At 44.0% G+C, this 27,076-nt stretch overlaps 1 protein-coding gene across 1 annotated transcript in view; it reads left to right on the forward strand.

The window, feature by feature from the left end:
• LOC109881347 (semaphorin-3D) overlaps positions 1–27,076 on the forward strand; it is a 164,883-nt gene that overhangs the window by 81,863 nt on the left and 55,944 nt on the right. The window contains exons 3-4 of the mRNA XM_031825737.1: positions 26,205–26,365; positions 26,763–26,825. Coding sequence (XP_031681597.1) covers positions 26,205–26,365; positions 26,763–26,825 — 224 coding nt within the window. The remainder of the gene's footprint in view (positions 1–26,204; positions 26,366–26,762; positions 26,826–27,076) is intronic.

Raw genomic sequence — 27,076 nt, forward strand, 5'->3', positions numbered from 1 at the left:
GGGTCTAATGAGGGGTCTAATGAGGGTCTAGAGAGAGGAGAGAGAGAGAGAGAGAGAGAGAGAGAGAGAGAGAGCGAGATAGAGAGAGAGAGAGAGATTAAGAGAGAGAGAGAGAGAGAGAGAGAGAGAGGTTAAGAGAGAGAGAGGTTAAGCGTGTGAGAGAGAGAGAGAGAGAGAGATCCCCCTCTTCTTCTCCCATGTGTGTGTGTCTACTCTGAGGGTAAATAGTGTCAGTGGAAGCGAGTGCATCAACCCTCCCAGTCTCTGTCACTAAAAGCACAGTGGAAACCAAGCCTGCATCCCAAATAGCATTCTATTCCATTCATAGTGCACTACCATAGGGCTCTGGTCAAAAGTAGGGGACGTTTGGGACGCACATCAAAGAGGCATGACTAAAGGGAAAATGGGAAAAATGTTGCAAATGTCTGAGGACATGGAGCAATCTCAAGGACCCTTAGCAAGCATTCCAGCCCTACAAGAGGAATTTAATGAAGGGTAGAATGGGAAATGGGCCATGGGGATGGGATGTCCATAGAGGCAGTGTGTGTGTGTTTCTGTGTGTGTGTGTGTGTGTCTTTCAGTGTGTGTGTGTCTTTCTGTGTGTGTGTGTGTGTGTCTTTATGTGTGTGTGTGTGTGTGTCTTTCTGTGTGTGTGTCTTTCTGCGTGTGTGTGTGTGTATCTTTCTGTGTGTGTGTGTCTTTCTGTGTGTGTTTGTGTGTGTGCGTTTCTGTGTGGGTCTTTCTGTGTGTGTGTGTGTGTGTGTGTCTTTCTGTGTGTGTGTGTGTGCGTGTGTGTGTGTGTGTGACTGTTTAAAACAGCCATTCAACTCTTTAGTACAGCAAGGTCCCATGATGTCACTTCCTGGCCCCAGATCCCAGTGTAAATCTGATAAGAGGGGAACGTGTGTCTGTGTCAACTGTGATGAATGAGTCCAGTAGCAGGACAGGTCTTTCCACACATCATTTTGTCCTGGTCTTTCCACACATCATTTTGTCCTGGAAGCAACAGCTTCAGCAACAGCTAGATGGATATGAGGCGCTGGCTATACACACGGATAGTTATGACGTGAACTATTTCACATTTGAGGTATTTATTTCTTTAATGAACCAAAAATTGCATGTTTTGTTCCCATATTTTTCTCTTGGTCTCTTGGAACCTGAACCTCTATTCCTAATGCCTTTCTTACATTACTGATTGGTCACTAGAGTGCACCATCACACACACACACACACACACACACACACACACACACACACACACACACACACACACACACACACACACACACACACACACACACACAGGACACACACACACACAGAAAGACACACACACACACACAGGACACACACACACACACACACACACAGAAAGACACACACACACACACACACAGGACACACACACAGGACACACACACAGGACACACACACAGGACACACACAGAAAGACACACACACACACACACACACACACAGGACACACACAGGACACACACACACACACACACACACACAGGACACACACACAGGACACACACAGAAAGACACACACACACACAGAAAGACACACACAGAAAGACACACACAGAAAGACACACACACACACACACACACACACACACACACACACACACACACACACACACACACACACACACACACACACACACACACACACACACACACACACACACACACACACACACACACACACACACACACACACACACACACACACACACACACACAGAAACACACACACACACACACACAGTCTGTCTGATTGGTCACGTACACTACGGTCCACCATAACACGCAGGGTGTTGCAGCAGAATAATGGGAATCAGAGAGGCTGAACAATCTCATTGGCACCAGGTCTAACAGCCCCCTAAGGAGACTCCGTAAAAGAAACACTCCCATAGGCCTCTGGTCAAAACGAGTGAACTAGAGGGGGAAAAGGGTTCCATTGGGGAGTATCTAGACATCATACTGTATCTAAATACCAATCACTAGCCTGGTTCACATCATACTGTATCTAAATACCAATCACTAGCCCGGTTCACATCATACTGTATCTAAATACCAATCACTAGCCTGGTTCAGATCATACTGTATCTAAATACCAATCACTAGCCTGGTTCACATCATACTGTATCTAAATACCAATCACTAGCCTGGTTCATATCATACTGTATCTAAATACCAATCACTAGCCTGGTTCACATCGTACTGTATCTAAATACCAATCACTAGCCTGGTTCACATCATACTGTATCTAAATACCAATCACTAGCCTGGTTCATATCATACTGTATCTAAATACCAATCACTAGCCTGGTTCACATCATACTGTATCTAAATACCAATCACTAGCCTGGTTCACATCATACTGTATCTAAATAGCAATCACTAGCCTGGTTCAGATCATACTGTATCTAAATACCAATCACTAAAGCCTGGTTCACATCATACTGTATCTAAATACCAATCACTAGCCTTGGTTCAGATCATACTGTATCTAAATACAAATCATTAGCCTGGTTCACATCATACTGTATCTAAATACAAATCATTAGCCTGGTTCACATCATACTGTATCTAAATACCAATCACTAGCCTGGTTCAGATCATACTGTATCTAAATACCAATCACTAAAGCCTGGTTCACATCATACTGTATCTAAATACCAATCACTAAAGCCTGGCTCACATCATACTGTATCTAAATACCAATCACTAGCCTGGTTCAGATCATACTGTATCTAAATACCAATCACTAGCCTGGTTCACATCATACTGTATCTAAATACCAATCACTAGCCTGGTTCACATCATACTGTATCTAAATACCAATCACTAGCCTGGTTCATATCATACTGTATCTAAATACCAATCACTAGCCTGGTTCACATCATACTGTATCTAAATACCAATCACTAGCCTGGTTCATATCATACTGTATCTAAATACCAATCACTAGCCTGGTTCACATCATACTGTATCTAAATACCAATCACTAGCCTGGTTCAGATCATACTGTATCTAAATACCAATCACTAGCCTGGTTCACATCATACTGTATCTAAATACCAATCACTAGCCTGGTTCAGATCATACTGTATCTAAATACCAATCACTAGCCTGGTTCACATCATACTGTATCTAAATACCAATCACTAGCCTGGTTCACATCATACTGTATCTAAATACCAATCACTAGCCTGGTTCACATCATACTGTATCTAAATACCAATCACTAGCCTGGTTCATATCATACTGTATCTAAATACCAATCACTAGCCTGGTTCACATCATACTGTATCTAAATACCAATCACTAGCCTTGGTTCAGATCATACTGTATCTAAATACCAATCACTAGCCTGGTTCAGATCCTACTGTATCTAAATACCAATCACTAGCCTTGGTTCAGATCATACTGTATCTAAATACCAATCACTATCCTGGTACACATCATACTGTATCTAAATACCAATCACTAGCCTTGGTTCATATCATACTGTATCTAAATACAAATCATTAGCCTGGTTCACATCATACTGTATCTAAATACCAATCACTAGCCTGGTTCATATCATACTGTATCTAAATACCAATCACTAGCCTGGTTCAGATCATACTGTATCTAAATACCAATCACTAAAGCCTGGTTCACATCATACTGTATCTAAATACCAATCACTAGCCTTGGTTCAGATCATACTGTATCTAAATACCAATCACTAGCCTGGTTCAGATCCTACTGTATCTAAATACCAATCACTAGCCTTGGTTCAGATCATACTGTATCTAAATACCAATCACTATCCTGGTACACATCATACTGTATCTAAATACCAATCACTAGCCTTGGTTCAGATCATACTGTATCTAAATACAAATCATTAGCCTGGTTCACATCATACTGTATCTAAATACAAATCATTAGCCTGGTTCACATCATACTGTATCTAAATACCAATCACTAGCCTGGTTCACATCATACTGTATCTAAATACCAATCACTAGCCTGGTTCAGATCATACTGTATCTAAATACCAATCACTAAAGCCTGGTTCACATCATACTGTATCTAAATACCAATCACTAAAGCCTGGCTCACATCATACTGTATCTAAATACCAATCACTAGCCTGGTTCAGATCATACTGTATCTAAATACCAATCACTAGCCTGGTTCATATCATACTGTATCTAAATACCAATCACTAGCCTGGTTCACATCGTACTGTATCTAAATACCAATCACTAGCCTGGTTCACATCATACTGTATCTAAATACCAATCACTAGCCTGGTTCATATCATACTGTATCTAAATACCAATCACTAGCCTGGTTCACATCATACTGTATCTAAATACCAATCACTAGCCTGGTTCAGATCATACTGTATCTAAATACCAATCACTAGCCTGGTTCACATCATACTGTATCTAAATACCAATCACTAGCCTGGTTCAGATCATACTGTATCTAAATACCAATCACTAAAGCCTGGTTCACATCATACTGTATCTAAATACCAATCACTAGCCTTGGTTCAGATCATACTGTATCTAAATACAAATCATTAGCCTGGTTCACATCATACTGTATCTAAATACAAATCATTAGCCTGGTTCACATCATACTGTATCTAAATACCAATCACTAGCCTGGTTCAGATCATACTGTATCTAAATACCAATCACTAAAGCCTGGTTCACATCATACTGTATCTAAATACCAATCACTAAAGCCTGGCTCACATCATACTGTATCTAAATACCAATCACTAGCCTGGTTCAGATCATACTGTATCTAAATACCAATCACTAGCCTGGTTCACATCATACTGTATCTAAATACCAATCACTAGCCTGGTTCACATCATACTGTATCTAAATACCAATCACTAGCCTGGTTCATATCATACTGTATCTAAATACCAATCACTAGCCTGGTTCACATCATACTGTATCTAAATACCAATCACTAGCCCGGTTCACATCATACTGTATCTAAATACCAATCACTAGCCTGGTTCAGATCATACTGTATCTAAATACCAATCACTAGCCTGGTTCAGATCATACTGTATCTAAATACCAATCACTAGCCTGGTTCATATCATACTGTATCTAAATACCAATCACTAGCCTGGTTCACATCGTACTGTATCTAAATACCAATCACTAGCCTGGTTCACATCATACTGTATCTAAATACCAATCACTAGCCTGGTTCATATCATACTGTATCTAAATACCAATCACTAGCCTGGTTCACATCATACTGTATCTAAATACCAATCACTAGCCTGGTTCAGATCATACTGTATCTAAATACCAATCACTAGCCTGGTTCACATCATACTGTATCTAAATAGCAATCACTAGCCTGGTTCAGATCATACTGTATCTAAATACCAATCGCTAAAGCCTGGTTCACATCATACTGTATCTAAATACCAATCACTAGCCTTGGTTCAGATCATACTGTATCTAAATACAAATCATTAGCCTGGTTCACATCATACTGTATCTAAATACAAATCATTAGCCTGGTTCACATCATACTGTATCTAAATACCAATCACTAGCCTGGTTCAGATCATACTGTATCTAAATACCAATCACTAAAGCCTGGTTCACATCATACTGTATCTAAATACCAATCACTAAAGCCTGGCTCACATCATACTGTATCTAAATACCAATCACTAGCCTGGTTCAGATCATACTGTATCTAAATACCAATCACTAGCCTGGTTCACATCATACTGTATCTAAATACCAATCACTAGCCTGGTTCACATCATACTGTATCTAAATACCAATCACTAGCCTGGTTCATATCATACTGTATCTAAATACCAATCACTAGCCTGGTTCACATCATACTGTATCTAAATACCAATCACTAGCCTGGTTCATATCATACTGTATCTAAATACCAATCACTAGCCTGGTTCACATCATACTGTATCTAAATACCAATCACTAGCCTGGTTCAGATCATACTGTATCTAAATACCAATCACTAGCCTGGTTCACATCATACTGTATCTAAATACCAATCACTAGCCTGGTTCAGATCATACTGTATCTAAATACCAATCACTAGCCTGGTTCACATCATACTGTATCTAAATACCAATCACTAGCCTGGTTCACATCATACTGTATCTAAATACCAATCACTAGCCTGGTTCACATCATACTGTATCTAAATACCAATCACTAGCCTGGTTCATATCATACTGTATCTAAATACCAATCACTAGCCTGGTTCACATCATACTGTATCTAAATACCAATCACTAGCCTTGGTTCAGATCATACTGTATCTAAATACCAATCACTAGCCTGGTTCAGATCCTACTGTATCTAAATACCAATCACTAGCCTTGGTTCAGATCATACTGTATCTAAATACCAATCACTATCCTGGTACACATCATACTGTATCTAAATACCAATCACTAGCCTTGGTTCATATCATACTGTATCTAAATACAAATCATTAGCCTGGTTCACATCATACTGTATCTAAATACCAATCACTAGCCTGGTTCATATCATACTGTATCTAAATACCAATCACTAGCCTGGTTCAGATCATACTGTATCTAAATACCAATCACTAAAGCCTGGTTCACATCATACTGTATCTAAATACCAATCACTAGCCTTGGTTCAGATCATACTGTATCTAAATACCAATCACTAGCCTGGTTCAGATCCTACTGTATCTAAATACCAATCACTAGCCTTGGTTCAGATCATACTGTATCTAAATACCAATCACTATCCTGGTACACATCATACTGTATCTAAATACCAATCACTAGCCTTGGTTCAGATCATACTGTATCTAAATACAAATCATTAGCCTGGTTCACATCATACTGTATCTAAATACAAATCATTAGCCTGGTTCACATCATACTGTATCTAAATACCAATCACTAGCCTGGTTCACATCATACTGTATCTAAATACCAATCACTAGCCTTGGTTCAGATCATACTGTATCTAAATACCAATCACTATCCTGGTACACATCATACTGTATCTAAATACCAATCACTAGCCTTGGTTCATATCATACTGTATCTAAATACAAATCATTAGCCTGGTTCACATCATACTGTATCTAAATACCAATCACTAGCCTGGTTCATATCATACTGTATCTAAATACCAATCACTAGCCTGGTTCAGATCATACTGTATCTAAATACCAATCACTAAAGCCTGGTTCACATCATACTGTATCTAAATACCAATCACTAGCCTTGGTTCAGATCATACTGTATCTAAATACCAATCACTAGCCTGGTTCAGATCCTACTGTATCTAAATACCAATCACTAGCCTTGGTTCAGATCATACTGTATCTAAATACCAATCACTATCCTGGTACACATCATACTGTATCTAAATACCAATCACTAGCCTTGGTTCAGATCATACTGTATCTAAATACAAATCATTAGCCTGGTTCACATCATACTGTATCTAAATACAAATCATTAGCCTGGTTCACATCATACTGTATCTAAATACCAATCACTAGCCTGGTTCACATCATACTGTATCTAAATACCAATCACTAGCCTGGTTCAGATCATACTGTATCTAAATACCAATCACTAAAGCCTGGTTCACATCATACTGTATCTAAATACCAATCACTAAAGCCTGGCTCACATCATACTGTATCTAAATACCAATCACTAGCCTGGTTCAGATCATACTGTATCTAAATACCAATCACTAGCCTGGTTCACATCATACTGTATCTAAATACCAATCACTATAGCCAGTCTGACTTGATGGAGGAAAGGCGTGCCACTGTGTTGACCTGACGATATTGGCAAATCAACAAGAGTCACAGTCTCCACTCACATGCATACACATTCACACAGTTAGATTTTTGTGTGTGTGAGGTGTGAGTGTGTTGTTTGTGTGTGTGCGTGTGTGTGCGTGAGTGTGTTGTGTATGTGTATGCGTGTGTGAGGTGTGTGTGTGTGTGCGTGTGTTTGCGCGTGTGTGCGTGTGTGTGTGTGTGTGCGTGTGTGAGGTGTGTGTGTGTGTGCTAGTGAGGTGCTGTATGTGATTGAGAGAAAGGAGATCAGTGTTTTTGAATGCTTTATGGACCACTACTCTGTTCTGCTTCCCTCTGACAGCTGTGTTTATTCACACTCATGCAGCATGGAGTAGACACACACACACACACACACACACACGCAGACGGAAAGACTCATATCTCCTGGATAAAGTGAGTAAATAAATAACTTTAATCAGATTGATATTGATCTCTGCTGATGACTGATATGGGCTGTTATTCTTCAGTAGCAACACGTTGTTCCTATTTAACTCATCTCGGTTACCCAGAAGTCAAATTCTCTGAATATTTCCACACGGGATTTTTTATTTATTTGGCCGACTTAAACGATAAAACAGCAATGTCATGCAGCGATACGAGAGGAGAGGACAGTTTCTGAATTATGAGCCACTACAGAGGGATTTAGTTAAGCCGTGATTTAAAGTGTTTAGCTTTCGGTGGTAGCCTATATTAACCTTAATATACGTTTACATTTTGATGGCCTGAAAAGAAAGTTAAAGAAAACTTGGCGATTACGAGTTGGAAAGGCATCAAAGCCAATCGAAGTCACCTTTCTGTTTATTTTTGAAAACCCTGAATTAGCATTAGCTAGATGCTGGAATCCATGCTGAGGTAAATTATAGACGGCTCGGCTTCAAGACAAACATCAGACGATTAGTGGAAGATGTGGAGACATGGAGATCGTCCCAAATGGCCCCCTATTCCCTATATACAGTAGTGCACTACTTTTTACTGGAGCCCTATGGGGCCTTGGTCAAATGTAGTGTACAATATAGTGGATAGGGAGTCATTTTGGATGGAGGCTAGGGGCTAATGTTAACCCTCATCTAGGGGAGGAAGGAGAGAGACAGACATAGAGAGACAGGAGTCCAGACTGGAGAATGATCTTCAGGGAGCTGTCATCAGACTGTCTGTACAGAAGCACCTTGTGACAGTTTGCGGATCTTTGAATGTGTTGCTGTTCATAACTACCGTTTAGATTGACGTTTAGATTTGATGTGACACAGAACCTTCAGTTCATCTGAGATACTCACTCTTCCCTTCTCTTTCGTCACTGCAATTAGAGCAGAGAGAGAAATAGAGAAAGACAATGGAGAAAGTGTAAGAGAAAAAGAGGGAGAGTGGGGTGATGGAGCGAGGAAGGAAAGTGAGAGAGCAGGCGGTTGAGAGAGAGAGAGAGTGAGAGAGAGAGAGAGAGAGAGAGAGATAGAGAGAGAGATCTGTTTGTCCATCCCTTACTCTTGTGCCCTGTCTTGTTAGACTCAGAGAGGCGAGGTGACCCTCTCAGTCTCCCATGCCACACCTCTGAGGATAATAAGCTGGGGTGAGAGTTCAATTCTACACAGAGAGAGAGAGAGAGAGAGAGAGAGAGAGAGAGAGAGAGAGAGAGAGAGAGAGAGAGAGAGAAGGAGGATGGAAGAGAGAGAGGATGGAGAAGGAGGGAAGAGAGAGATATGGGAGTGATGGAGAGAGAGAGAGAGAGAGAGAGAGAGAGAGAGAGAGGAGAGAGAGGAAAATGGAGTCTGTCTGCGGAGGTCTGTTCAACTTCAAAGCTTCCTTTTGGATACCCTCAGGAGACAGGATGAATGAGGGGGAGGGGGAGGATTTAGGGTAACACTGTTTTTCCTCCCTACAAGGGTTCCACTCTTCTCAGGTGTCATCTAGGAGCCAGGGAGAACTCAGTTCGAGACAACAGACACAGAGGGGAAATTAGCAGAGAAAACAGACATATTTTTGTTTGTTTACTTGTACCTTTTTGGTAAATGTTTTGGGGGGTTCTATGATTCTTTTGATTCTGTCTTTACTTATATTGTCAATATTCTATACATTTTCTGCATGTTTGAGTTAGTAGCTGTAGTCAGTAGGCTATACTCTATTGTCCTCTTCTCCTTGTTAGAATTGAACTAGCAGGGTGTGAATATATCAGCCTGCCCTTCACTCTGGCCCTAAAATATGGATTCTGAGTAACAAAAATACACACCCTCTGGACATCAGGAGAAACCTGAAGAACAGGAAGGAACACCGTTTTTTTCAACTGGCAATTGGGAGCACACATTGACGTTAACCATTGATTTATCCTTGGCACTAAAATACATGGAAAGGGGAGACTTGGCTACCTGGCTTCACGATGAAAACAAATACTAGAGTTGAAACTAAATTGGATGTTTAAAGTTGATACATCCTTTCTTACCGCTGCGCCAGAAAAACATCAGATCTAAACATTTGGCTCAATTGCACGTATTAATAATTCTAATCAAATCAAGGCAGAAAAATCGTATTGAGAAATTCCACATCCAGTTCAAGAAAGGAATTGCCAGGACTTGACCCCAACTGGCATGACTCACTGTATGGGAGCCAGGCAGGAAGTATGTGTTTCTCTTTATCATTTTTCAAACCACATACCAATTACAAGAGTCAACAAGTGATTTAGAACCTGTGTCTCCTGCGATTCACAAGACTGTGTCGGCCTAGGTAAGTCTCTAGGTAAGTCTCTAGGTAAGTCTTTAGGTAAGTCTCTAGGTAAGTCTCTAGGTAAGTCTTTAGGTAAGTCTTTAGGTAAATCTTTAGGTAAGTCTTTAGGTAAGTCTTTAGGTAAGTCTTTAGGTAAGTCTCTAGGTGAGTCTTTAGGTAAGTCTTTAGGTAAGTCTCTAGGTAAGTCTTTAGGTAAGTCTTTAGGTAAGTCTCTAGGTAAGTCTCTAGGTAAGTCTTTAGGTAAGTCTCTAGGTAAGTCTCTAGGTAAGTCTTTAGGTAAGTCTCTAGGTAAGTCTTTAGGTAAGTCTTTAGGCAAGTCTTTAGGTAAGTCTTTAGGTAAGTCTCTAGGTGAGTCTTTAGGTAAGTCTTTAGGTAAGTCTTTAGGTAAGTCTTTAGATAAGTCTTTAGGTAAGTCTTTAGGTTAGTCTTTAGATAAGTCTTTAGGTACGTATTTAGGTAAGTCTTTAGATAAGTCTTTAGGTAAGTCTTTAGATAAGTCTTTAGGTAGGTCTTTAGGTAAGTCTCTATGTAAGTCTTTAGGTAAGTCTCTAGGCAAGTCTTCGGGTAAGTATTTAGGTAAGTCTTTAGGTAAGTCTTTAGGTAAATCTTTAGGTAAGTCTTTAGGTAAGTCTCTAGGTAAGTCTCCAGGTAAGTCTTTAGGTAAGTCTTCAGGTAAGTCTTTAGGTAAGTCTCTAGGTAAGTCTCTAGGTAAGTCTCTAGGTAAGTCTATAGGTAAGTCTTTAGGCAAGTCTTTAGGTAAGTCTTTAGGTAAGTCTTTAGGTAAGTATTTAGGTAAGTCTCTAGGTAAGTCTTTAGGTAAGTCTTTAGGTAAGTCTTTAGGTAAGTCTTTAGGTAAGTCTTTAGGTAAGTCTCTAGGTAAGTCTTCAGATAAGTCTTTAGGTAAGTCTTTAGGTAAGTCTTTAGGTAAGTCTCTAGGTAAGTCTTTAGATAAGTCTTTAGGTAAGTCTTTAGGTAAGTCTTTAGGTAAGTCTCTAGGTAAGTCTTTAGGTAAGTCTTTAGGTAAGTCTTTAGGTAAGTCTTTAGGTAAGTCTTTAGGTAGGTCTTTAGGTAAGTCTTTAGGTAGGTCTTTAGGTAAGTCTCTAGGTAAGTCTTTAGGTAAGTCTCTAGGCAAGTCTTCAGGTAAGTCTTTAGGTAAGTCTTTAGGTAAGTCTTTAGGTAAGTCTTTAGGTAAGTCTCTAGGTAAGTCTTTAGGTAAGTCTCTAGGCAAGTCTTCAGGTAAGTCTTTAGGTAAGTCTTTAGGTAAGTCTTTAGGTAAGTCTTTAGCTAAGTCTCATGGGAGTCAACGCAAGTCTTCAGGTCTCAAGGTTCAAGGTTGTTTTTCAAAGGAGCGTTCAAAAGTGGGTTGACAAAACCACTGTTGTGAAATGATTTTAATAGGCTGCTGTTGAAACGTCCAGTACTTTGAAGTGTCCCAGTGGTTACTGTAAAACTGATGTTATTCCTGGGGATTTCTAACGTGAGGTATCCGTGACTGATCCCGAAGCATGGTGTAAGGAGAACCCCCCCCTACGGTTCTAACGTGAGGTATCCGTGACTGATCCCGAAGCATGGTATAAGGAGAACCCCCCCCTACGGTTCTAACGTGAGGTATCCGTGACCGATCTCGAGCATGGTGTAAGGAGAACCCCCCTACGGTTCTAACGTGAGGTATCCGTGACCGATCTCGAGCATGGTGTAAGGAGAACCCCCCCTACGGTTCTAACGTGAGGTATCCGTGACCGATCTCGAGCATGGTGTAAGGAGAACCCCCCCCTACGGTTCTAACGTGAGGTATCTGTGACCGATCTCGAGCATGGTGTAAGGAGAACCCCCCCCCCTACGGTTCTAGCGTGAGGTTTGCCTTAATCCGTGACTAATCCCGAAGCATGGTGTAAGGACAACCCCCTACGGTTGGTTTTTATTATCTTGTGGATTACCATATGTCTGTGCTTTCATTTCTGTCCAACCTTGAAAGTAGAAACTATAAGATGTTATTCCCAGTTAAGCTTAAGGAGCGTTACTGTTATGGGTGTGATCATGCATGACGCTTCAGGTCCACGGGCTGTTCTGGTTTGTGTCCTACAGTGAGCAGTGTTGGCGCTTCTACTTGATAATTTTATCATTTAGCAGACGTTCTTATCCAGAGCAACTTACAGTAGAGAACGCATACCTTTTTCATACCTTTTTTCATACCTTTTTTCATACCTTTTTCATACCTTTTTCATACCTTTTTCATACCTTTTTCATACCTTTTTTCATACCTTTTTCATACCTTTTTCTTCATACTGATAACTCATGGTAACTCATGCTATCATGGTATCATTGCATACAAACACATGTATTGCCAGTCATTGTTTGTTGAAGACGTTCCTCAGTACGAAGGGAGAGTTGGAGAAGTCTCTGTTCCCATACTGGCTACAGGTTATCAACAAGTCTCTTGTTCTCAACTAGCCTTTCTGGTTAAATAAAGGTGAAATAAATAAAAAAGTATCTTGTTTATGAGGTCAGTCGGTCAGGTTGCTACCAGGTGTTCGGAGATCGTTGGAATTCCAGATGTCTCTAAGGCCTCTGTGCCTGCCGTGGTTCAGAAGATCTTTGAGCTGATGGAAACCAGAACATTTTAGAGACCGTGTGTGTGTGTGTGTGTATGTGTATCTGTGTCTGTGTGTGTGTGTGTGTGTGTGTGTGTGTGTGTGTGTGTGTGTGTGTGTGTGTGTGTGTGTGTGTGTGTGTGTGTGGTTAGACACCGCCTGGCCTGCCATACCTCCCCTGCCCACTCATTCCAAGTGGAGTGTGTCAGACTAAACTGTGCAGTGTCATGACTGATACAGCTCTGGTGGTAGACTGGCCTTCATTGCAGGTAATGTCCATGTTTACAGTCCTATTCCCTGGCACTGACACAGATGCCAAGAGTCTTACCACACGGAAACACACTAGGGTACTTCCTCCAACACATATGAATCCTACTGGACTAGAAAACCCATGCTCCTTCTATCTACCAACAAACACAACACACCTAATAACAACTGCTTCCATTTTATTTAATCACTGCTATCCCACTAGAATGTGTTTGTGTGTGTGTGTGCGTGTGTGAGCGTGTGTCCCAATCACTCCCACATTCCTGGAGCTGACAAGTCCGTGTGAGTGTTTGTGTGTGTCTACGTGTGTGTGTGTGTATGTGTGTGTGTGTGTGTATTTGTGTGTGTGTGTTTGTGTGTGTCTGAGTCCCATTATCCTGTATCTTTAACGCCCCTGGAAGGAATTACATGTATTCAGACGGTCAATTCAGCCCAACAACCCCCCCCCCCCCCCCCCCCCCCCCCACCCACCCCAACCTCCACCCTCTGTCCGACTTCAAGTATGCAGTACAGGTGTTGGGCACACACCCAGCTCTCAGGTTCCATGTGTTTGATTTGCTCTGAAGGTTTTATTAAACAAATGTTTGCCATTATCCTTCGTCATTCACACAGCACACCACAGCACACCACAGCACACCACAGCACACCACACCACAGCACACCACAGCACACCACACCACACCACAGCACACCACAGCACTCCACAGCACACCACAGCACACCACAGCACAGCACACCACAGCACACCACACCACACCACACCACACCACAGCACAGCACACCACAGCACACCACAGCACACCACAGCACACCACACCACAGCACACCACAGCACAGCACACCACACCACAGCACAGCACACCACAGCACAGCACACCACACCACAGCACACCACACCACAGCACAGCACACCACACCACACCACACCACAGCACACCACACCACAGCACACCACAGCACACCACACCACAGCACACCACACCACACCACACCACAGCACACCACACCACACCACAGCACACCACAGCACACCACACCACAGCACACCACACCACAGCACACCACACCACAGCACACCACACCACAGCACAGCACAGCACACCACAGCACAGCACACCACAGCACACCACAGCACAGCACACCACAGCACAGCACAGCACACCACAGCACACCACAGCACACCACAGCACACCACACCACAGCACACCACAGCACACCACAGCACAGCACACCACACCACAGCACACCACACCACAGCACACCACAGCACACCACAGCACACCACACCACAGCACACCACAGCACACCACAGCACACCACACCACAGCACACCACACCACAGCACACCACAGCACACCACACCACAGCACACCACAGCACAGCACACCACACCACACCACAGCACACCACACCACACCACAGCACAGCACAGCACACCACACCACAGCACACCACACCACAGCACACCACAGCACACCACACCACACCACACCACAGCACACCACAGCACACCACACCACAGCACACCACACCACACCACAGCACACCACACCACAGCACACCACACCACAGCACACCACAGCACAGCACAGCACACCACACCACACCACACCACAGCACACCACACCACACCACAGCACACCACACCACACCACAGCACACCACAGCACACCACACCACACCACAGCACACCACAGCACACCACAGCACACCACACCACAGCACACCACAGCACACCACACCACACCACAGCACACCACACCACAGCACACCACACCACACCACAGCACACCACACCACAGCACACCACACCACAGCACACCACACCACACCACAGCACACCACAGCACACCACACCACACCACAGCACACCACAGCACACCACACCACACCACAGCACAGCACACCACACCACAGCACACCACACCACACCACAGCACAGCACACCACAGCACACCACACCACACCACACCACAGCACACCACAGCACAGCACAGCACACCACACCACAGCACACCACACCACACCACACCACAGCACAGCACACCACACCACACCACACCACAGCACGAACATGCAGGGTTTCACAACACGCTGAACACACACACCCACACACACCCACACACACACAAACACACACACACAGACACAGACACACACACACACACACACAAACACACACACACACACACACACACACACACACACACAAACACACACACACACACACACACACACACACACACACACACACACACAAACACACACACACACACACACACACACACACACACACACACACACACACACACACACACACACAGACCTTAAATAAGGATATATGGAGTCTCAGAGTGAAACAACAGGAGAACTTTGCAACATTGAGCAACTGTCTCTGGAAATGGTTAGACAGATTAGTAGAACATCGTATTGGGCTCAACTCCACAGATACTTCATTGATGCTCCCGGACATACAGGGAAGTAGTCAGATCCCTGTGAGGATATATAATTCATTCCTGGGTGACCAAAGTCATGCCAAAAGGATTCATGTAGGATTCCTGCTCTGTATAGAGAACCTTGTGTCTGTATAGAAAGTCTTGTGTCTGTATAGAGAACCTTGTGTCTGTATAGAGAACCTTCATTGATGCTCCCAGACATACAGGGAAGTAGTCAGATCCCTGTGAGGATATACAATTCATTCCTGGGTGGCCAAAGTCATGCCAAAAGGATTAATGTAGGATTCCTGCTCTGTATAGAGAACCTTGTGTCTGTATTTTTTATTTTACTAGGCAAGTCAGTTAAGAACAAATTCTTATTTTCAATGACGGCCTAGGAACAGTGAGTTAACTGCCTGTTCAGGGGCAGAACGACAGATTTGTACCTTGTCAGCTCGGGGATTTGAACTTGCAACCTTTCGGTTACTAGTCCAACACTCTAACCACTAGGCTACCCTGCCACCCCGTATAGAGAACCTTGTGTCTGTATAGAGTGTCTTGTGTCTGTATAGAGTGTCTTGTGTCTGTATAGAGTGTCTTGTGTCTGTATAGAGAGTCTTGTGTCTGTGTAGAGAACCTTGTGTCTGAATAGAGAATCTTGTGTCTGAATAGAGAATCTTGTGTCTGTATAGAGAACCTTGTGTCTGTATAGAGAACGGTAATCACATTCCCTTGACCAAGCGACCCCTGACCCTTTAAATCTTCAGCCTTTTCAGCCTTTTAGAGTCTTGGCAAGCTAAAGAATGAAACAAACTCAAACCGGGCCGTTGGCCCAGAATCAAACCGGGCCGTTACCCCAGGGCACTGATCAATCACATGTAATCAGATCAGATTGAGTTTCTTCTTCTGCCGCGTCCGCCCACTTAATGACATCATGTCCATACTGATCAGGGTTTATCAATCAACAAATATAGAAATTGTCAGAGTGGGGAAATAAACAGACTTGTGCAAGAACAGGTCAACCACAGTTTTTTATTTTGATAATCCAACTCCAAAATAGACTGATGAAATCAAAATAGTAGCTGTGTGTCTGTATAGGAATGTTTTAGTCTGGCTGAAAGTGATTTTACTGTCTACTCAGCATCTTGTTCCTGTAATTGATCATATTACTAATGTGACCTCATACTAACTCTGTGATTGACTGTTCTGCTGCCAAAAGATGATGACTGTGGAAGCGTCCCAAATTGCATCCTATTCCCTATATAGTGCACTACTTTAGCCCAGAGCCCTACTGAACCCTATCCCTATATAGTGCACTACTTTAGACCAGAGCCCTATGGTACCCTATTCCCTATATAGTGCACTACTTTTGACCAGAGCCTGATGGCACCCTATTCCCAATATATTGCACTACTTTTGACCAGAGTCCTATGGTACCCTATTCCCAATATATTGCAGTACTTTTGACCAGAGTCCTATTGCACTTCAAAGGGTATATGGTGTCATTTGGAACATGCCCTGTTACTCTCCCTGAACTTTCTTATCTGGTAATGGTTGACATTTATTTTCCTTTTAATTGGAGACACATTTCCTAGCTATGTCTGTTCAGATCAGACGGTGTGATTCTTTCTGTTGAGTTGGCGCCAAATGGAAGAGATCCACAATTGCACCTATAAGCTACACTATATTCCCACAACGTACAGTGAGATGTAATTTATGGGCTGTGAGAGTCCAATAAGACGTCCATATAATCGCGTGGAAGTTAAGCCTCATGTTATCCCTAAAACCGTAAGAGGTTGTGATGCTTTGAAGTGGTTCTGCCCGGCAACATATAGGAAACAGAGGATGTCGATATAACACACAGAGACGGAATTATATCATATAAATGTCATAGTTATGGGAGATGTTATCCAGAAAATATGACTTATTCGGCCCTATTTCCTAGACATGTGATTGTCCTTGAAGTTACTGTAGATATTACATCATAAAGTAATTGAGATCAGATCTGGGTTATTTTCTATTTTCCACACTCACTAGATGATCTGATCTGAACTGTAAAAAAAAAAAAAAGGCCTGATTTATATATTGCAGTTAGATTGAGAAAATATACAACGAGTGGGTCATCTGTTTTGAAACTTTTCATATATGAGGTAGGCCAATCTCAATGTTTCCCAAGTCTCTCCTATTTTCAGGGTAACTTGACAAGGTGGATTTAGGTGAATAGAATTGATCTAGAAGTTACCATGTAATGTGACCGTGTGACTGTGTGTATTTGTTTGCATGCGTATGTATTCATTTGTAGTTGTTCATAGAGATGACCTCACCAGCCCTCCTAGGATATACGTCTGTTTTATGCAGTACTGAGGTCAGACTGCCTCACCTTGTCTGCTCTCTACTGCTAGACAAGATGTTGGGGGTCCAAATGGACTGTCTCACCTTGGGTGCTCTCTCTACTGCTAGACAAGATGTTGGGGGGGGGGGGGGGGGGGTCCAAATGGACTGTCTCACCTTGGGTGCTCTCTACTGCTAGACAGTATGTTGGGGATGTCCAAATGGACTGTCTCACCTTGGGTGCTCTCTCTACTGCTAGACAGGATGTTGGGGGGGTCCAAATGGACTGTCTCACCATGGGTGCTGTCTACTGCTAGACAGAATGTTGGGGGGGTCCAAATGGACTGTCTCACCATGGGTGCTCTCTACTGCTGGACAGGATGTTGGGGGGGTCCAAATGGACTGTCTCACCTTGGGTGCTCTCTACTGCTAGACAGGATGTTGGGGGGTCCAAATGGACTGTCTCACCTTGGGTGCTCTCTCTACTGCTAGACAGGATGTTGGGGGGGTCCAATGGACTGTCTCACCTTGGGTGCTCTCTACTGCTAGACAGGATGTTGGGGGTCCAAATGGACTGTCTCACCTTGGGTGCTCTCTCTACTGCTAGACAGAATGTTGGGGGGGTCCAATGGACTGTCTCACCTTGGGTGCTCTCTACTGCTAGACAAGATGTTGGGGGTCCAAATGGACTGTCTCACCTTGGGTGCTCTCTCTACTGCTAGACAAGATGTTGGGGGGGGGGGGGGGGTCCAAATGGACTGTCTCACCTTGGGTGCTCTCTACTGCTAGACAGTATGTTGGGGATGTCCAAATGGACTGTCTCACCTTGGGTGCTCTCTCTACTGCTAGACAGAATGTTGGGGGGGTCCAAATGGACTGTCTCACCATGGGTGCTCTCTACTGCTGGACAGGATGTTGGGGGGGTCCAAATGGACTGTCTCACCTTGGGTGCTCTCTACTGCTAGACAGGATGTTGTGGGGTCCAAATGGACTGTCTCACCTTGGGTGCTCTCTCTACTGCTAGACAGGATGTTGGGGGGGTCCAATGGACTGTCTCACCTTGGGTGCTCTCTACTGCTAGACAGGATGTTGGGGGTCCAAATGGACTGTCTCACCTTGGGTGCTCTCTTTACTGCTAGACAGGATGTTGGGGGGGTCCAATGGACTGTCTCACCTTGGGTGCTCTCTACTGCTAGACAGGATGTTTGGGGGTCCAAATGGACTGTCTCACCTTGGGTGCTCTCTCTACTGCTAGACAGGATGTTGGGGGTCCAAAACGGACTGTGACACTTAGAAGAGAGATAAAGCATAACTTTTCCCCCATTGAGCTCAGAAGGCTTTGTTCTGACAGAGAGCTGAATGGAGCAGAGTGCCACTAGTTCTGGAATGTGGTTATAAAGAGTTCTGGATTCCCTGGGTTGGAACTGAGGAATTTTCACATCTGTCATGAAGTCTTCTGTGATGGCTGAGGAGGACACTTCATGACTTTATACCGTCTGCTGGTCCTCATCCATCTCCATCAGCAGACAGTGGACTAATGGGCTGTGGCGACAAGCTCCAGAGACACGTTGCACAGTGGGCAGCACAGAGGCTTTCTGTTAACAACAGAGAGAGAAAGGACTGACATTTGGGACTGAAGCAAAAACCAACAGATCAAATCAAATCAAATTGTATTTGTCACACGCACAGAATAAAACAGGTGTAGACCTTGCAGTGAAATGCTGACTTACAAGCCCTTAACCAACATTGTAGACCTTACAGTGAAATGCTGACTTACAAGCCCTTAACCAACAGGTGTAGACCTTACAGTGAAATACTTACTTACAAGCCCTTAACTAACAATGCAGTTCAAGAAATAGAGTTAGAGTCAGTGTGCGAGGGTACAGGTTAATTGAGGTAGTTAGGGGTATGTAGGTAGGGGTGAAGTGACTATGCAGAGATAATAAGCAGCGAGTAGCAGTAGTGTAAAAACAAAGGGGGGTCAATGTAAATGGTCTGGGTGGCCATGATTAGCTGTTCAGCAGTCTTATGTCTTGGGGATAGAAGCTGTTAATAAGGACTCTTTTGGACCTAGACGTGGCTCTTCGATACCGCTTGCCGTGCGGTAACCTGTGCCCCCGCACGTTGACTCTGTACCGGTACCCCCCTGTATATAACCTCCACGTTGACTCTGTACCGGTACCCCCCTGTATATAGCCTCCACATTGATTCTGTACCGGTACCCCCTGTATATAGCCTCCACATTGACTCTGTACCGGTACCCCCTGTATATAGCCTCCACATTGACACTGTACCGGTACCCCCTGTATATAGCCTCCACATTGAAACTGTACCGGTACCCCCCTGTATATAGCCTCCACATTGACTCTGTACCGGTACCCCCTGTATATAGCCTCCACATTGACTCTGTACCGGTACCCCCTGTATATAGCCTCCACATTGACACTGCACTGAATTTTGGAGCTCTGTCAGAGTGACCATTGGGTTCTTGGTCACATCCCTGACCAAGGCCCTTCTCCCCTGATTGGTCAGTTTGGCCAGGCGGCCAGCTCTAGGAAGAGGGTTGGTGGTTCCAACTTATTGCATTTAAGAATGATGGAGGCCACTGTGATCTTGAGGACCTTCAATGGTGCAAAAAAAATGTTGGTACCCTTCCCCAGATCTGTGCCTCGACACAATCCTGTCTCGGAGCTCTACGGACAATTCCTTCAACCTCATGGCTTTGTCAACTGTGGGACCTTATATAGACAGGTGTGTACCTTTTCTAAATCATGTCCAATCAATTGAATTTACCACAGGTGGACTCCAATCACGTTGTCGAAACATCTCAAGGATGACCAATGGAAACAGGATGCACCTGACCTCAATTTCGAGCCTCATATCAAAGGGTCTGAATATTTATGGAAATAAAGTATGTCTGTTTTTTTATTTGTAATAAATCCCCCCCCCCCCCCCAAAAAATCAAAAAAAAACTGTTTTCGCTTTGTCATTATGGGGTATATATTGTTGTTAGATTGATGAGTGAAAAAAAAAACTTGTATCCATTTTAGAATAAGGCAAAAAGTAACAAAATGTGGAATAAGGGGTCTGAATACTTTCCGATGGCTCTGTATATGTAGGTGGGGAGATGTCAGACACCATTTCCACACGTATCTCCTTGGCCTCCTTATTATAACTAATAGGACTGGTCCTATTAGTTATACGTTGGATTTTACAGTGCTTATCCGGAATTATTTTCCTACACATCATTCTCAGTAAATCAAGGTTTAGTCTGAAACATTTAATTTGATATTTGAGCGGTTCACAGATAATATTATGTTAATGATTTATCCTTTTAACATGAAATGTGAAATGTAAACCTGGAGAAGGGTGACTTGGTAAATAAACCAGTTATTTTTGTTAAACACTGATTGTTGATAGCTACCTCAGCAGTGGAACTGAACCAAGGAGGACTTATACTCCTCCTCATCCTCCTCGTTCTCTCATCCTCATCCTTGTCCTTCTCCTCATCCTCATCGTTCTCTCATCCTCATCCTCGTCCTCGTCCTTCTTCCAAAGCTGTCTTATACAGCAGAAGGTTAGAGTTATGAATCTTGTCTCTAGACTCTAGACTATTGTCTCAAGACTCTAGACTCTTGTTTCTAGACTCTATACTCTTGTCTCTAGACTCTAGACTCTTGTCTCTAGACTTTAGACTCTTGTCTCTAGACTCTTGTCTCTATACTCCTGACTCTTGTTTCTAGACTCTATACTCTTGTCTCTAGACTATTGTCTCAAGACTCTAGACTCTTGTCTCTAGACTTTAGACTCTTGTCTCTAGACTCTTGTCTCTATACTCCTGACTCTTGTTTCTAGACTCTATACTCTTGTCTCTGGACTATTGTCTCAAGACTCTAGACTCTATACTCTTGTCTCTAGACTTTAGGCTCTTGTCTCTAGACGCTTGTCTCTAGACTTTAGACTCTTGTCTCTTGTCTCTAGACTCTTGTCTCTAGACTCCTGACTTGTTTCTAGACTCTAGAGTCTATACTCTTGTCTCTAGACTCTAGGCTCTTGTCTCTAGACTTTAGACTCTTGTCTCTAGACTCTTGTCTCTATACTCCTGACTCTCCCTAACTCTGTAAACAAGGGCACCCTCATAGACGTCATCCTGACCAACTGGCCCTCCAAATACACCTCCGCTGTCTTCAACCAGGATCTCAGCGATCACTGACTCATTGCCTGTATCCGCTACGGAGCCGCAGTCAAACGACCACCCCTCATCACTGTCAAACGCTCCCTAAAACACTTCTGTGAGCAGGCCTTTCTAATCGACCTGGCCCGGGTATCCTGGAAGGACATTGACCTCATCCCGTCAGTTGAGGATGCCTGGTCATTCTTTAAAAGTAACTTCCTCACCATTTTAGATAAGCATGCTCCGTTCAAAAAATGCAGAACTAAGAACAGATACAGCCCTTGGTTCACCCCAGACCTGACTGCCCTCGACCAGCACAAAAACATCCTGTGGCGGACTGCAATAGCATCGAATAGTCCCCGTGATATGCAACTGTTCAGGGAAGTCCGGAACCAATACACGCAGTCAGTCAGGAAAGCTAAGGCCAGCTTCTTCAGGCAGAAGTTTGCATCCTGTAGCTCCAACTCCAAAAAGTTCTGGGACACCGTGAAGTCCATGGAGAACAAGAGCACCTCCTCCCAGCTGCCCACTGCACTGAGGCTAGGTAACACGGTCACCACTGATAAATCCATGATTATCGAAAACTTCAATAAGCATTTCTCAACGGCTGGCCATGCCTTCAGCCTGGCTACTTCAACCTCGGCCAACAGCTCCGCCCCCCCCCGCAGCTCCTCGCCCAAGCCTCTCCAGGTTCTCCTTTAACCAAATCCAGATAGCAGATGTTCTGAAAGAGCTGCAAAACCTGGACCCTTACAAATCAGCTGGGCTTGACAATCAGGACCCTCTATTTCTGAAACTATCTGCCACCATTGTCGCAACCCCTATTACCAGCCTGTTCAACCTCTCTTTCATATCGGATTGGAAAGCTGCCGCAGTCATCCCCCTCTTCAAAGGGGGAGACACCCTGGACCCAAACTGTTACAGACCTATATCCATCCTGCCCTGCCTATCTAAGGTCTTCGAAAACCAAGTCAACAAACAGGTCACTGACCATCTCGAATCCCACCGTACCTTCTCCGCTGTGCAATCTGGTTTCCGAGCCGGTCATGGGTGCACCTCAGCCACACAAGGTACTCAACGATATCATAACCGCCATCGATAAAAGACAGTACTGTGCAGCCGTCTTCATCGACCTTGCCAAGGCGTTCGACTCTGTCAATCACCATATTCTTATCGGCAGACTCAGGAGCCTCGGTTTTTCGGATGACTGCCTTGCCTGGTTCACCAATTACTTTGCAGACAGAGTTCAGTGCGTCAAATTGGAGGGCATGCTGTCTGGTCCTCTAGCAGTCTCTATGGGGGTGCCACAGGGTTCAATTCTCGGGCCGACTCTTTTCTCTGTGTATATCAATGATGTTGCTCTTGCTGCGGGCGATTCCCTGATCCACCTCTACGCAGACGACACCATTCTATATACTTTCGGCCCGTCTTTGGACACTGTGCTATCTAACCTCCAAACAAGCTTCAATGCCATACAACACTCCTTCCGCGGCCTCCAACTGCTCTTAAACGCTAGTAAAACCAAATGCATGCTTTTCAACCGGTCGCTGCCTGCACCCGCATGCCCGACTAGCATCACCACCCTGGATGGTTCCGACCTTGAATATGTGGACGTCTATAAGTACCTAGGTGTCTGGCTAGACTGCAAACTCTCCTTCCAGACTCATATCAAACATCTCCAATCGAAAATCAAATCAAGAGTCGGCTTTCTATTCCGCAACAAAGCCTCCTTCACTCACGCCGCCAAGCTTACCCTAGTAAAACTGACTATCCTACCGATCCTCGACTTCGGCGATGTCATCTACAAAATGGCTTCCAACACTCTACTCAGCAAACTGGATGCAGTTTATCACAGTGCCATCCGTTTTGTCACTAAAGCACCTTATACCACCCACCACTGCGACTTGTATGCTCTAGTCGGCTGGCCCTCGCTACATATTCGTCGCCAGACCCACTGGCTCCAGGTCATCTACAAGTCCATGCTAGGTAAAGCTCCGCCTTATCTCAGCTCACTGGTCACGGTGGCAACACCCATCCGTAGCACGCGCTCCAGCAGGTGTATCTCACTGATCATCCCTAAAGCCAACACCTCATTTGGCCGCCTTTCGTTCCAGTACTCTGCTGCCTGTGACTGGAACGAATTGCAAAAATCGCTGAAGTTGGAGACTTTTATCTCCCTCACCAACTTCAAACATCAGCTATCTGAGCAGCTAACCGATCGCTGCAGCTGTACATAGTCTATTGGTAAATAGCCCACCCTTTTTCACCTACCTCATCCCCATACTGTTTTTATTTATTTACTTTTCTGCTCTTTTGCACACCAATATCTCTACCTGTACATGACCATCTGATCATTTATCACTCCAGTGTTAATCTGCAAAATTGTAATTATTCGCCTACCTCCTCATGCGTTTCGCACACATTGAATATAGACTCCCCCTTTGTTTTCTACTGTGTTATTGACTTGTTAATTGTTTACTCCATGTGTAACTCTTTGTTGTCTGCTCACACTGCTATGCTTTATCTTGGCCAGGTCGCAGTTGCAAATGAGAACTTGTTCTCAACTAGCCTACCTGGTTAAATAAAGGTGTTCTCAACTAGCCTACCTGGTTAAATAAAGGTGTTCTCAACTAGCCTACCTGGTTAAATAAAGGTGTTCTCAACTAGCCTACCTGGTTAAATAAAGGTGAAATAAAAAAAATAAATAAATAGGCTCTAGACTCTATATTCTTGTCTCTAGACTTTAGACTCTTGTCTCTATACTCCCAACTCTTGTTTCTAGACTCTAGGCTCTAGACTCTTGTCTCTAGACTCCTGACTTGTTTCTAGACTCTAGGCTCTAGACTATTGTTTCTAGACTCTAGGCTCTATACTCTTGTCTCTAGACTTTAGACTCTTGTCTCCTGTCTCTAGACGCTTGTCTCTAGACTCTAGACTCTTGTCTCTAGAGTCTTGATAAAGTGTTGGGCCTTTGTGCTGGCTAAGTAGAAATAAATACAGTTGTTAACTTACCATACATCCTCTCTGCAACCCTTAAAATGATACCACAATGACATAATGTTATAGCACTGTAAACATCTGCTTTATAGGAGTTGTTTTGGAGTTAAATTGAGAAGCCAGGACTTTTCTTCTGATTTATCAGGAGAGAGAGAGCACAGAGCCGGGCTACAGGGTTAATTTGCTGTGATTGTGCAGGTCATTTTCTGCCTGGTTAAACACAAGATCCCTAGATAGGTTGAAGAGTGCTCGCTGGTGTTGCTCGACTCGTGCGTGCTGGACAGACATGTGTGTGTTTTTAGGGGAGATTGTGTTGCTATGTTTATTGGAATTACACACATTGCAACTATGTACTTTCCAACTTGAGTATCCAGGGACCGTTTTTCATAAATAGGCTGATTTCATTGTTGTTTTGACTGAGTGAATGAGCTTTGATTGACATGTTGTTTATCAATGTACTCAGACTACAGACTGGATTTGGAAAGCTAAAATAAAAACAGCACTTATAATTGTATGTAGTTTTTGCCAAACTGATGGTTGTGATAAATGCAGTCCAAGTTTTTTAGTGCTTGTTTTTGACCAATAGTTGCTCTCTGCCAATTCTGATTCAATTGATTCTGTTACTTCAAAACATTTAACTCCCTCTCTCTCTCTCTCTCTCTCTCTCTCTCTCTCTCTCTCTCTCTCTCTCTCTCTCTCTCTCTCTCTCTCTCTCTCTCTCTCTCTCCCTCACCCCCTCCCCTGTCTCCCTCCCTCTCCTCCCTCTTTCTCTCTCCCCCCTCTGCCCCTCCCTCTCTGCAGACTTGCATTTGATGAACAGTTCCAGTGTCTTCTGGGACAGAGGAGTGAGTGGAGGTTACCAGTCCCTGCTGCTGGATGAGGACCGTGGCTGGCTCCTGGTAGGGGGTAGAGACCACATCTACCTTCTCCACTCGGACAGCCTGGCTCTTCCTACACGCACGGTACAGACAGCACCTCAGTGAATCTTCCTATCTAGGTGTAAATGTAGAGTTAAGGCCAGCACCATGCCATTACCATGACTCTGTTTTGAATCAGTCTAGGGCTCCTTCCCAACTGTGTTCTCTTAGATCGCCACGTTCTCAATTAAACACAGATGGGGGTATCATAAAGTAATGATGAAAGGTTGTACCGTATCCATATTTTAAGCCTCACCTGTATCCCTCCCTCCCTCCCTCCTCTCACTCCCCCTCTCTCCCGCTCCTCCTCCCTCCCTCCCTCCCTCCCTCCCTCCCTCCCTCCCTCCCTCCCTCCCTCCCTCCCTCCCTCCCTCCCTCCCTCCCTCCCTCCCCCCCCCTCCCTCCATCCCTCCCTCCCTCCCTCCCTCCCTCTCTCCTTTAGATTTACTGGCCAGCTGTGGAGGAACACGTCGAACATTGCAGATTGGCAGGGAAGAACCTGTCGGTAAGTAACAAAGAGCCAGAACAAACATGGACGAACTTTCCCACAATGCTGTTTAGGTGCTCTTAAGATCTGAGGCCTTATTTAGTAGTCCTCTGGCTCAGAGCACATTATTGGGATGAGGCCAAGGATCCCTCATGGTGTATAATTAAAACAAGGCCCCTCTTTATTGATGCTCATGTTGTTGTTGTGTATTATGAGACCCAGGGGAGACGTCTCATCCCTCTGACATCTCCTTTATATTTACACACAGT

Source organism: Oncorhynchus kisutch, linkage group LG5, assembly GCF_002021735.2.
Source record: "Oncorhynchus kisutch isolate 150728-3 linkage group LG5, Okis_V2, whole genome shotgun sequence".
NCBI lineage: Eukaryota > Metazoa > Chordata > Actinopteri > Salmoniformes > Salmonidae > Oncorhynchus > Oncorhynchus kisutch.